Genomic DNA, 14,567 nt, shown 5'->3' with positions numbered 1-14,567 from the left:
ACAACCATTGCATCGAAAGTGTTACTAGGATGAGGCCTACCATATGTATCATAAACCACTAGAAACTAAGCATTGACAGCTAAGATTTGAGACTGAAAAAGCAGCTTTGTAAGCGTCTCCAACTTCTTATCCATCTATTCCTGCTCGACTAGCATCACGTCATACCCTTCCAAATGCATAATAGCTCTCTTGAGCTGTCCTGGAGTGACCACATTTTCTTCAAAAGCCATCTTCTCTATCAACTCCAAAGCTATGGTCGGTGTTATCTCTGCCATGCTTCCTCCAGATGCAACATTAAGTAATGCCCTGCAGCCCTGCAGGTTGCTGAAATTCCTTTATTGAAGATGCACATCTTCTCTCCATTGGACAACACATATTGTGGGCATCTCCTCATCAACTCTTTGAATTTTCCTCATCCAACACAGAAAGACTCTCCCTTAAGCTGTTTGAAATTGTCAATCTTTTCCTTAAGCTCGAAGAATCGAGAAAGTGGGAAAAATTTCTTCTGAAACTTTATGACAAGGTCATCCCATTAAGTGATACTGCCAGGGGGTTGCAGATCCAGCCAACTCCTTGCTCTTCCTTCAACGAGAAAGAGAACAGTGTCAGTTGGGTTGCTTCAGCAGGTACACCATTCATCTTTACTAGACCACACATTTGCAAGAAAGTTATGATATGTTGATTAAGATCCTCTGACGGACTCCCTTCAAATTGGTTATTTTGGATCAAGCTAAGAAAAGAAGGCTTTGATCTCAAAATTATTAGCTTGAATTTGTGGCCTCGCTATGCTCGCCATTAGGTAAGAAAAATTGGGGTTCAAATATTGACCCATCAGCTCCTTAGGAGGATTTGGTTGATTTTTAGCCATATTTGACTCCTCATCAAGATTAAAACTAGATGTTTCTCGTACCCTCCTTATGGAGGTATAATTCCTATTAGTCCTCTTAAGTCTCCCTAAGTCTAGTTCATACTATAAGGCGCTGGCATTGATAATGCCTCACTGCTGCATAAACTAGAGAAACTAAGAAAAGCGAGTCCAACTCACTTATCATAACTAAAAAGAAAAGATCTGGTCTATGACTTAATAGATACTGTTAATGTTGATAACGCTCAATCCCCGATTACGGCGCCAAAAACTTGTTGTGATCGCAACAAGTATACCGATCGCATGAGTAATAAAGTGATAAGTAGAGTTATCGTTCTCACGAGGATTGATCTATTAAGCATTAAGTTCACTACACAATCAAAGTTGGATCTACCATTAAAGTTGTTGGGAATATGATTTAAATATAAAATCTAAACCTAGAGCTAACAAACTAAATATCAAGAACAGAATCAAGAATGGAAAACAGAGAATAGGAACAAACACTAATAACTCAAAACGTAGCTAGGGTGTTGATTTCCCTGATTTCATCCTAATGAATCTACCTATTCCCGCAATTGACATTCAATCTTATGTTATTGAAAAATCATCAAGATTAATTAAAACTCAATTCCTTGGTATTTTAATTCTTTACCCTATTAAGAACGTTAATCCCTTAGTGATCCCGCCTAAGGCAAGCATTAAGAACAAAGAATTAAAAGAGACATGGATTCCATAAGTCTACAAAACCTAGCAATTTATCAAGTCAGAATCCTACACCAATATCTCTATTGTCATGCAAGATTCATGTGTTCATCTATGAATGACCGGTTCATAAATAAAACTAGGAATAGAAATCAGATTAACTATAAAGAAACCTAGACTGACATATCAGGGAAACTAAGACAAGAAAAGAAAAACATAAAAGAACGAAGTAATCGGTTCTCCCCAAAAATAATGCTTTCTACATCTTCAGATCGTCCCCCAAAAGTGAATAGAAAAACCCTAACTCATGCTTTTTATAACAAAAAAGATCCATGTGCCTTGTTTACAAAATTGCTCGCTAAAGCGAGCAACTTCGCGAAGAAATAAGATCTGCTTGCTAACTTGCTCGCTATGAACAACATGTATTCTAGTCCAGCTCGCTCAAGCGAGCAAACCAGCAATGATGAGGTTGCTTAAATCTTGACTTCTTTGGTTTCTTTAATCCATCAATGCTCCATAATAGCAATTTTAACCTGAAACCAATATATTTTTAAGTTAATAACATGCCCTAATCATAAAAACTGAGAAATTTTTTTGCATTTAATATTATACAATATGTCTTTAACCATATTTATCATTATTTAGCATACTTTGATCCTAAAGACATAATATAATTGACGTTTAACACCCAGACCTGACTCACCCCAAAGGAATAATTTGGGTCATGGAATTAATTTTTTTTTTTTTTTGACGATTATTAATTTCTCATGTGGAAAAGCTGTTCTCCTATTTATTCCTACATAGTTAATCCGATCGAGTTTTTTTTTTGTTTTTTTTTTTTGGTGGAAACCGATCGAGTTTTTAATTAGAAGAAGAAAGGCAACCGATAAGTGACGCCATTCAATTAATAATATATATAACAAGAGAGATAATAATATATATAACAAGAGTTATATAATTAGTAATGAAAAACATATCTCTCTCTCTTTTCTCTTTTCTCTTTTCATATTCTTTCAATTGAATTGAATAATGAGACTTTATTTTTAAAAAAATTAAAAACTGAAACAAAACGTTTACCACTTGATGAAAGTGAAAATTTTATACGGTAGCAGTGGTGGCGGAGCCAGCAAGAACAACTAGGTAGGGCCAAAATCTTTTAGCTAGTGTCAACAATTGAATCTTATCCCTTTAACATAGCTACAGTTATATACTCACATCCCAACGTGACTAAATTTTAAAAATTAGCTGGGACCTGGGAACAACGTGGCTCCGCCATTGTACAGTAGTATCATTTTTTTTTTTTAAAAAGAAAGAAAATAAAACAAGTAATTTGAATTTAATTACTAATAATAATGAACATAAGAAATATGCCACTTGAAAAAAATAAAAATAAAAATACTTCAAACGAAAAAGAAAACGTTAAAATATTATAACTGGTGTCATTAGCAACTATTTGACTTGCGTCTCAAAGGAATCAAATTATCTTGACTCTTGAGTGTTAACATTTTTATTTTATTTTTGGAAAATTGAGTGTTAACATTTAGGCAGCAAGAAAAACTCAGGACAGTTCCCTGCAACTCCAAAATTGTTTGCGGTTACAATAGGACATCACTACTTAGAAGGCACTGAGGAGACTGCGCAAGAATGACCCCACTCGTGTACCGTATCAACAATACATGCATTACTTTTAGTGCAGTGTACGGCATCTCAACACTATTCAAATCTAAAGTATTTCAATTTTCAAAAGAAAAGGCCTTTCTTCTTTTATCATTGGCTGGCTATTTGGCCCAAAATTATGCTAACTGATAATAATTAATAATACAACTTGTTAACCTACCTGTCATTCGTTTTGGTTTTTCTTTATAGTTCTTTTTTTTAAGGTTTTGGAGTGTTTAGCCTTACAAAAAGTCGTTCTTGCCCTTGAAATTTAAGATAGTGCACGCCACCCTGTCATTCCTTCTTCTACCTTCTTTTATGTGTGTGATTACCTTAATACCTTCCAATGGATATTCTTTCTTCCTAATCATATAATAATTAGCATTAAAAATTCTCAACTACGGGTATTTCTTTATTTTTTTCTGTCATTTTCCTTATTTTACTTACACAATTCCATAGTTATAAAAAAGTTTGGTTCAACTCTAGTTAATCGTCAACACTAGTATGAATGTGTGTATCTCTATTAATCTTGTATAGTTTATTATTAAAAAATTGAAGGTGATCAAATTTCTAAAGAAATTCCTTTTAAAACTTTAAAAATTAACTACGTTTATAGTTAAAAAAATTTTTACTAGTGCATTCTTTACTACTAAGCTAATTTCTTAGGACTTTATACTATTGTTGTTTTATCTGCGACTAATGCATGTTACATTTTGACTTTTGAGAATTCATTATCTGCTATCCCATTTTCATCAAATTATTAATTACAAGTGCCGTATGGTGCACCATAATTCTAATTTTTTTAATATATTATCCAGACATTATTATAATAGTGATCGAGATGATACGTTTATTGAGTCTTTTATGCATAGGCAAGAAGTTGAGAGTTACAGAATATTAATATATAATAATTAAGAAATTAGATTTGCACCTTTCAAAACGAGTGACCGGCTTGACCAAAAATGGGACGATAATGATTTATTTATAGTCTGGTAACCACCAATATTCCGACAAAATTGTTGTGCATGATTGAGTTGATATGGATGGTAAGCCATCCTCATCACCAGCATATATATATGGGTAGCAAAGCACGTGATTCACTTTGTCAAAAAACTTTGTGATTTATGATCAACATCAAGCACTAAGTCCTTTGCCCCATTGTGAGGACACTACTTTACTGTGCATTCTATATCGACTCTAAACTAAGCTAGTAAGTAAAAAAAATTAGGAAATATTTTTTTCCTTTCTATTTCTGTGTAAAAAAGGGGGATTTTATGGAAAAATGCATTGCATGGGGCATATGCAAGGCATACACATGCTACATGAGTATAGTCTAGTTCTTGAGGCCCACATGTATTATTGGATGTGTTGGTGACATACCTAAGAGAAGTTTATAATTAAGCGGTTCTCAATGGGAAGATATATATCAACTATACGCGGAATTGAGTTGTGTAAAGTGTAAACTATGATATAATTATGAAATGTTGTAAATGTGGGATTAATTGTTGATTGGCCCAACTCAAGTTGGGATGAGTCTGATCACACACAGTTGAAGTGAAGGATGTTGATGAAGAGAATGAGAGATGACAAGTTAGCTTTTCGAGATGTTGGGATACTTGGCGAGATGGTTGATTAGCACTTTGAGTATCTGGGCAGTTTGAGAGCGACTAGGTTACCTGCAAAGGCACTCTGATACTTAAGTTAGTTCAGAATTTAAGGATGTTCAAATATTCAAAAGAGATATCATACATGGGCTACATATCTCTGTATTTATAGTATTGAGCGCCTTGTTTCATATCGCCTTTCATAGGACGGTGTTCACTTTCATTGATGGAGAGGGGTGGCCTCTTTCAGGCTATTCTTGATGGGCAAGCCTATTCAGTAGATACGGTGGCAAGCAAGAGTTGACTTTCATTCATTGGGTTCAGGTGGTGGCCAACTTGTCTAAGTTGCTATCTTGGCAATGATGATTCCTTTCAGGTTAAGTCGCGTTAGCTTGCTAGTCAAGTAAGCAAGATCTCACGCTTTCTACGCGGGATGAGTTGCCTTTGTGCCCAAGTCACAGGGGGTCTTTAGACCCTTTGGGCCTTTTTTGGAGATCGGGCTTTTATCTCGCATGTAGTATGTCTAGATCAATTGCGCTTAAAAAAAGTTAGAATATTTAAAAAATGATGTATAATATTAAGATTATATATTAAAATAATTTAAAATATATTAGGGAATTTCTTGGAAAATTTTGGTAAACAAGATTTCTTAAAATTAAATTATAATTTTTTATATTTATAACTTATTTTTTATTTTAGAATCCCGTATATTAATATGAATAGGGATTAGTTTTTTTGTCTTTTGAATCACATTAGATCATGTAATTGTAAAATATTATTCAATCTTTATTTCTTTTTCTCGCTCTATATTAAAATTCTAACATCAACATTGGAAAAATATTTTTGATTTCCCCATATGTATAACAAAACTCTTTTTGTTATCTAATATGAGCTGAGTGTTACATCATTTAAACATGCGATTACACTACTATAATTTGTGCTTCACCTGAACATGCTTGCAGATTGCTGTTACGCAGGCAAAATAATGATCAGCCCCATTAGGTTTCTGAGCAGAACGTGATTGTGTCGTTAGCTATAGTGACAATGCATGAGACAGCGCACAAATATTATTAATTCTTTTCTTAGAAGTTAAAGTGTACCTTTGGTTACATGTGAATGAATCAAATGCACCAAGAATTGTTGGCATATATGTCTATGGTGGGTAAAAAAGTGCATCTCCAAGTGTAGAGGAATGACATGACTAAGTGTCAATTAGAACCGAGCTAGTTAATCGTGGCACAAATCAAATAACATAATTGGACATTTGAGACACAAAATGGTTAGAGGAATTGTCATTATCGAGCACAAAAACTGCTCTTAATTAGTGACATGTGCAAACAATGTTATATCTTAATTAATTAATTAATTAATTAATCTATCAATCTTTTCTAAACCACATAGTACATTGTATATAATTGCATTGTTGGATATATATTGTTTCATCATTTTGTTAGGTATGTTGGTTGTTGAAATGTAATTGTACTATGCCATTGCATTGCGGTGTCAAATTATTTCCATCTTTTGATCCCTTTAAAGTAACACTTGGGCCTTTTGGCCACATGGGGTGACACGTGCCATACTTCAATTGTCTCTCTCATGGATGTTAAGCTTGTATAATTATAATTTTTTCTAGAGTCAAGTTGCAGATTTTCTAGCTAGCTGGGGTGTAGTAATGGTATTACTATAGCCAATTTTACTTAGAAAGTGGAATATTTTTTTTTATTGCTACTAACCACAATGTTGTTGACTGGCAGTGACATAACAATTCTTTGCGACGTGAACCTTTATGGCTTTATGGAAAAGGCAGATCTGTGTTTTGAGGTTTGAAAATCAAAATTCTGAAGGACCCCATATAATGAATATGATATAATAGATTAATTACACCTATACGATGAAGAACTAGCTTGACAAACGTCAGTAATATGAAACAATAGATTATTAATTCATTAATTAGCTAATGAATTGTATCATTAATCAATGTAAAATTAATGCATACCAAACAGTATGCAAATAACATTTTCATTAATTTTTTTTTTCCAATTGGTACGGAAGAAAGAAAACAAGAGATACGTAAGTTTAAGAAAGAGACTTGAAGCTTATTCTCTAATAAACTAAGTCCAAGAGAAGTTAGAAGAAGTTGAATCCCAGATTCCCTAATAATCTTAGCGATTCGATCCAATTTTAGCTAAAGCACCAACACTTACGTTCCTAACAGCATGTGCCATAAAGAACTTGCCAACATATTGCACAATAGCTAAATATCCATAATGATGCTATGAAAAGCATATGCAATACAATAGTACTCTTGCATAAAACTACATCCATCTATTGTACTCCATTTTGTGACTTGTATAGTATAATGCATATGTCAAATGATTCATGATAAATAACATGTTGCTTTGCTTTGAAAATATTTAACTATTAACTACAATCATGATAATAAATACAAAGATTTATAAGACGGTGTAATACATCTATTTTAATTGGGTTTAAGTTTTCTTATGTTGTAGGATTGTAGGAGATAAAAAAAGTAGAGAGAAATTAAATGTGGGTCCCATATTTTATATTTAAAAAAAAAAGAAAAATTAATTGACACGGAAAACAAATTAGTGTAGGAAAATGATGTACTCTTATGTAGCATAAGAGTATTATTTCCCATTTTAATTAAGCTAAACCTTGCCCTCCTTACATGTATCTCACTATAGAAATTAAAGCAAAGAGAATAGTAGAATGATAGAAAAGCAAAGCAGTGTGAAGAATAAATAGACCTAAAATACAAGTGTTAGCCCTAGATGATGAAGTGAACATGGGAAATATGAGTAAGGGAAAGACCTGGGGGAGGGGCAAAGGAGGAAAGGCAAAAGGGCAATGATGAGTTAGAATGAGATGGGATCCACTTGATTATCTTTTTATTTGGCTCAGTTTATTTTTGACTTGGGAGTTTGGGTCCCATTCCGGCCACCTCTGTCTTTATGGATTGAATGATAGAGAGCACCGCACGTGGAGTCTGAATCAAGGGACTGTCCATTGTCCAACCACAATCAAATGACACCCTGTTTTATACATTTACTTCATCATTTTTCTATTTCATTTCCTTTTCTTACCCCCTCCAAAATTAATGACAAACAAGAAACAAATTTAAACCCTTTATTCAAAAATTTACAAAGCAATCCTCGCAAAGTTCATATATTCTCGTCTGAGACGATATTGTTTGTATTCATTGATTCTTGATAAATTTTAATATTTTTTTATTTGCCTTTCAAAACTATTTTGTGATACACCCGTTTTTACTTTCTTTTTACATTTTTATTGACTAGGAATTGTCGTTGTATTCTACGACATTCATAAAATAGTTCCATAAAACTTTTTTAAAATTACATATAAAATTCTCTGATTGAGAAAAAGTGCAAAATGAAAATTGAGAGAAATATTTTAAGACAATTGAAAATAAGAAAAGATTCATAAAATGAGAGAAGACTAAATATTGACTTGATACAAAAAATAAAAAAAATAAAGCAAGAGAAAAACCTGTGCTTTTTCAAATTTTACAGAGCCCTTATTATTCCCACTCATTATTTTTGTTGCTTAAAGCTTGCCCTCGTCTCCCTTATCTCTATCTTTCATTCTCTCTCTCTCTCTCTCTCTCTCTCTTTTCAGAGAGAACAACTCAGCTGCAAGCTCCCATCTGAAAGGAATTCCATGTTCCACAAAACACACAAACAGAGAAAAGAGAGACCCACAAGCCCACTAAGCCATACAATTTGAGGGTCACCTAATCTCTCTCTACACAAACACACACACACACAACGGAGATAGAGAAAAGAAAAAAAAAATCTAGTGGCAGTACTACTACTACCACTATAGCTGCTACCAGCTAGAATAGAAAGAAAAGAAAACATTTTTTTTTAAAAAAGAAAAGAAAAGAAAAACCCACCGTTTTTTTTTTTTTTTGGTTAAGAAAAAGTGCTTATAGAGAACCTTCGTTATATGTGATAACACGATCATGGAATTGGAAGCAGATTACCAAAATGGTATCCGAAGTAGACCCAATTTCCCTCTCCAGCTGTTAGAGAAAAAAGACGCTGATGATGTCTCCGAACAACCTTGTTCCACCACCGTACACGACGGCGGCGCCATCACAACAACCACCACCAATTTCAACAACAACAACGACAACCAGGTCATCTCGGCTGAGCAGCCCAAGAAGCCGCCTCCGAAACGCGCCTCCACCAAGGACCGGCACACCAAGGTGGACGGCCGCGGCCGCCGGATCCGCATGCCGGCGGCGTGCGCCGCCAGGGTGTTCCAGCTGACGCGGGAGCTCGGTCACAAGTCCGACGGCGAGACCATCGAGTGGCTCCTCCAGCAGGCGGAGCCAGCCGTCATCGCCGCCACCGGCACCGGCACCATTCCCGCCAACTTCACCTCCCTCAACATCTCACTCCGAAGCTCCGGTTCCACCATGTCGGCGCCGTCGCACTACTTCCGTGGCGGAAGCTACTTAAACCCTAACAACTTCTCCTCCTCCTCAGCCGCCACGCAGATGAGGAACCGCGCCGCCGCTGAGTGGGACAGGAACATGAACATGGCGGCGGTGGAAGATTCTCGTAGCAGGACGATGTTGTTCCCCGGTTCCTCGGAGAACTCTTCTTCAATCTCCGCGATTTTGAATTTTAATAATCCTGTCGGTAACGTGAATGCCATTCTACAAGCGAAGCAGGAGCTCCGGGAAGAACCCGGCTGCGGCGGCGGCGGCGGCGGAGGAGGAGGAGGGCTTGAATTGGTGGCTGCAGATTCTGATGGAAGCTTAGGAAGAAAGAGAAGGGCAGAGCAAGAACTGTCACAGATGGGAAGCTACTTGTTACAATCAAGTACAGGGTCGCTTCCGGCGAGTCATGCTTCCAATACGGCGGCGTTTTGGATGGTGGCGGGTCACGGTAACCAAAATATGAACGGTGGTGGCAATGGCGTTGATCCCATTTGGGCAATTCCTTCTATTGGGAATAGTGGAATGTATAGAAGGGCCATGTCTTCTGCTGGTGGTATTCATTTCATGAATTTTGCTTCTCCAATGCCTCTTATGCCCGGAGGACAATTAGGTTCAGGGATGGTTGGCGGCGGTGGCGGTGGTGCTACTCTTCTAAATGAGAGCAACTTAGGTATGCTTGCTGCCCTTAATGCCTATAGGCAGATTCCGATTCCGGCCAACGGAGTTTCGGAGTCTCCGGCCAGCACCCGGCAACATCACGGAGGAGAAGATGGACATGAAACAACCAGTCAACATTCCTGAAGATCAAATAGTAACAAGTGTATGATCTGATGCTAGCTTCTTAATTTTCTTCTAATTATATTTACTGCATCTAGCTACTGCTATTACTATTAGTGCTACTAATGGTTTCCAAATTATATTTTATATACATATATATTTTATATGTTATGTCCATTTGCAAAACATGCAGGCGCGCAAGTTTGATTGCTTTGATATATTGAGTTCAATATTCGATTTTGGACCTTGTGTGATTTTTTTTTAATGCGGATCATGTTAGGGTTTGAGAAGAAATTAAACATACCTATATTTTAACACTGGTGTTCCACTATATATTTCCTATGCTATAATAAGATCGTGGTTTTATGATCTTGGTTTTGTTGCTTAATTGGCACTGCACTATCACCAATGATGTTTGGTTTAGCATGTATATATATATATATATATATGCACATACTTTGACGTTTTGTTATGGAGTAATTAATTAGTTTAATACTTTAATAAAGAGGCATGCTATAAATATTGGCTCATTAATAAATTAGTCTAGTTTAGAGGAAAGATATGGGTAGGTTTAACAAACTCGTTATAACTATCTATTATTGCTACGGGGAAAAAAAAATTAATAAGGTACGAATTTGATCTTTTACTGCATTGAGTTGAAAAGAAATGCTGCTCTTCTGGTGAGTACTGCAAACACTGTCACATGCATGATGGATCCCTTATTGCTGCAGTTGTGAATTATGTAAGTGTACTATATAGCTTGGGACCAATGTATAGATGATAATAGATGCTTTGGGATGAAAGAGCCCACTCCTGAATCCTTGATCAGTTTCATCAGGCCTTTGAAGTAACTCTTAAACTCAGGTGGTGACCAGTGATACCCCAAGGTTGGCCATTGCCTAAAATTGATATACAGTCACTGGCTGAACCAAAAGCTTCATTCTTTCTCTTTCTCCCATAAGATGAATATTGGCATCATGGCTAGAGTTTATTATATGTAGCTAGTACTTAGCAGGAATAAATGGTAATGATCTTATAGGCTATGAACTCATCACATATCACCCATTTGTACGTACCCTTTGCCTCTATTATTCTGAACTGTTCTTTTCACAAATTAATGAGCTAGCTATATATACCAAAATTAGGTTTTCTGAGATCGCAAAGTGACTCAGTTTCAGCCTCACTATTATTATTTTATTTTGTCAGAATTAAGATGTCAAACCTTTAGATAGCTTCTTTTTAGTTTGCTAATGATATTTGCACGTCAAAAATTTTACATCATTCTTGCATTTGCTCCTTTTAAGATAATAAAAGATGAGAAAAATACGCATTACTATACACACTCTGTCTATGATCTCTTTATTTTCCCAATAATTAGGTAAAGTGTAAAAATGATATAAGAAATTTGATGTGTAAATATATTTTTTGTTTTTTTAGCCTCTTACACATATATAAATGTTCATGTTGGAGTAGTGGACACACATAATTTTAATATTAGACAGCGTGATTTAATTTGCTTTCTATGAATTAAAGGTAGATTAGTATCATCAGTTGGAGAGTGACATTTTGCCATCACATTTGATCAAATGTTGATAATTCAAAAAAAAAAATCTTGGTTAATTGGTAAGCTCTTCCTTTTTCATTACTAGTTAGTTTTTCTTTTTTCTTTTCTCTAAATTGTTAGCATTTTATTGGAGAGCCAGATAAGGAAAAATTAAATAAGAACGGGGTTTAAATTCATTAATTAGATTTAAAATAGTCGTTGAACTTAATTAAACTATACTTTTATCTTTTTTTTGGATAATTAAACTATACTTTTATCAAAAAAAGGTTTGCTCAACCTGTTGGATCAAACTGTATTAATACAAATTCTTGACTTTTGATTCTTGCTAGAAATTTTTTATAATTAGTAAGTCAATAGAAAATATCATTTTAAATCTTTGCTAAAACTTTCCTCTCTTTTTTTAATTAGTTATCTTTTCAATTTGTTACCTTTGGCATGCAAATTTTCTTCATTTTCATCTTATATCAATTACCACATTATTATATAAGGTTCTCATAAATGAATCTTTTAATAACGAAAGACTATGTTGGCATCCAAAATTAATGATGAATATTAAGGAACTTTGTGCATTATATTATGTACAGAGAATTATATGCACTCCCATGCATTGCTAAGCAATGCATGGTGCTATCTTACTTAGGGTAGGTCAGGAGCTAGGTAGGGCAGATTGGGTACCTTTGTTGAGTAAACGATGAGTGTCCACTTAAATAAAAAAAGGTAAGCGATGAGTACTCATGCGCTGAACAGCGTATGATATATCAAACTCATGAGTACTAATTAAAGTAACTGTTCTGCTTATTTATTTATTTATAAAGAGCATCAGACGTTATTTTATCACTTGATATATCACATATGATATATCCATTAGGTAGGTTCCTGCTTTGGAATAGCTAGCAAATGGGGATGAAATTGCTAAGAACCCATGGATTATAAAACAATCGATTAATTAATAGCTTTTTATAATTTTGATTTGGAGAATGTTATTCTAGAATGCATATTCTTATATATGTAAACGATCTCTTAGTTTGAAGTGTGAACAAAGTTGTTAAGATTTAATTTGATTATAATAGCATATAAGGATTAAATTCTTAATATTAATTGACTCAAGTGAAATGTTCTGATCATATATATCATGTTAAGTTAATAGCTAACTTCTTTAGAAATTTAAGTTGTTAGATAAATGCCATGATGAGATATTTGTGCTAAAATTGTGGAGAAAGAACCAGCAACCAGCAAAACTCCTCCTCAGTATAAAATTTGATTTGACATAAAAAATGATGAACTAAAAAGACGTCAAATGTTAGTTTTGTTATCATATCTCTAACAAAATAAATTACAATGGTGAATAATGTGGATTCTTCAACAACAAAAAAAGAAAGACAAAAGACAAAGACAAAGGATATACAATATCATATGTTTAGTTGGATAAAAAGATATTGAAAAGAATGAAAAAGAAAGATATTTATTTAAATTTTAAATAAATCTGTCCCTCTAGGGGTTTGTGTAAGAAAAGAAAAATTCACATCGCATGAAATTAGAACACCAAAGGTTTAGGTTTACTTATTGATATATAATACTTTTGTAAGGTTTCAACAGTTAAAATCTTCCTCTGCAGTACACATCATTCCTTGTTCATAACTATTAATAGATGATAGGACAAGTAGTGAAATGATTGTTTCTACAAAGTATCATGAATGCAGATGGGACATATATAGCCAAACTTATTAATCCTAACTCTCTTCTCATCATGGGCCTATGGATTAGGTCACACTATTATTCCACACTAATTAGTGTGACATATATCCAAGTCCAAACAAAAAGATCACTCAGTTTAATGTTGAATCAATAAAGAATTGGCTAAATAGAAAGAAATATTGAAAACATGGATTGCAAGAAAATACTATTTCACTTTTCTGAATTTTATTAACCAAATAACAATAAGATTCTCCAAGCCTTAAATAGGTAAACAAAATAAAATAAAAATAAAATCAAACGAAATCAAAAGGAATCATTCGCAATAAAAGGAGATAATGCACAATCAACGCCTACTCAAATATATTATAAGAAATAACAAGCCTACTTAAATATAATATAAGAAATAACAAAAAATGTAAATAACTAACAATTATTGAAAATCTCTAAATTATGGAACAAACTATGGAAAAGCCCAAAACTATTGATGCCCATGGCAACATGACGAGTTTTGCTCAGAAGCCTATTTGAAGTTGGCTATCCAAATTTGAGCCTAATCCAATTCAATCAGCTTGGGTGCATCATCCTCCCCTGCTAGGAAAAGATTCGTCCTCGAATCTGCGTGATCTTCATTGATGTCAACTTCTTCAAGTGGCAACTCTTCTGGTACAATATCATTGAATTCCCTAATTAAAGTTAGAACTTGTGAATGCAATTCTTTGATATGCTTGGAATGTTCATCTATATTTGAACTAAACTGCTTTGGAACAAAAAACATTGCGAATTCTAAGGGAGTAAGTAGATAAAACTCATAGATTATCCCAAAAGGACTATTGCCTATAGTTTGGATTAGTGATTGCATCTGTGATCTGTTATAGAAATTTTTTGCCTAATGTAACATCAAGTCTCATTCCCTTGGCGATCTCTAATTAAACTTCAAGCAAAAGATAAATCATTATCTCATGGAGCATGAGGTTGCCATGTTCGTTGTGCCCAAGTTCATAATTATGCTTGCAAACAAAATATTTCTTGAATGAAAGATCATTCCCCATGGCATCTTTGGATAGAACTTCAGCTTTGTCAAAGATATTATAATTTCTAGTAATTAACTTTACACCGAAATCACTATAAATGATTCACTGCAAGAATAAGTGTATTTCGCGGCGGATAAATTATCTTTCTGCGTTGGTTCAAACCGCCTCCAAAATCGTAGTGCAG

General features: G+C 34.4%; 1 protein-coding gene across 1 annotated transcript; it reads left to right on the top strand.

The window, feature by feature from the left end:
- Window positions 1–8,439: 8,439 nt before the first annotated feature.
- On the top strand, window positions 8,440–10,372 carry LOC133285557 (transcription factor TCP15-like). The gene has a single exon (XM_061482804.1). It carries the CDS (start codon window positions 8,831–8,833, stop codon window positions 10,115–10,117), a length of 1,287 nt encoding a protein of 428 aa, XP_061338788.1. The 5' UTR covers window positions 8,440–8,830; the 3' UTR covers window positions 10,118–10,372.
- The last annotated feature ends 4,195 nt before the right edge of the window (window positions 10,373–14,567 follow it).

Source organism: Gastrolobium bilobum, unplaced genomic scaffold, assembly GCF_033153095.1.
Source record: "Gastrolobium bilobum isolate Gb01-03AN ecotype WA unplaced genomic scaffold, APGP_CSIRO_Gbil_v1 utg12463, whole genome shotgun sequence".
Taxonomy (NCBI): domain Eukaryota; kingdom Viridiplantae; phylum Streptophyta; class Magnoliopsida; order Fabales; family Fabaceae; genus Gastrolobium; species Gastrolobium bilobum.
Note: the sequence above shows the minus strand (reverse complement) of the source record. Positions and strands in the feature narration are given on the sequence as shown.

Excerpts from the sequence above, each read along its gene's own strand:
- LOC133285557 (XM_061482804.1), top strand. The coding sequence starts at position 8,831 with ATGGAATTGGAAGCAGATTACCAAAATGGTATCCGAAGTAGACCCAAT.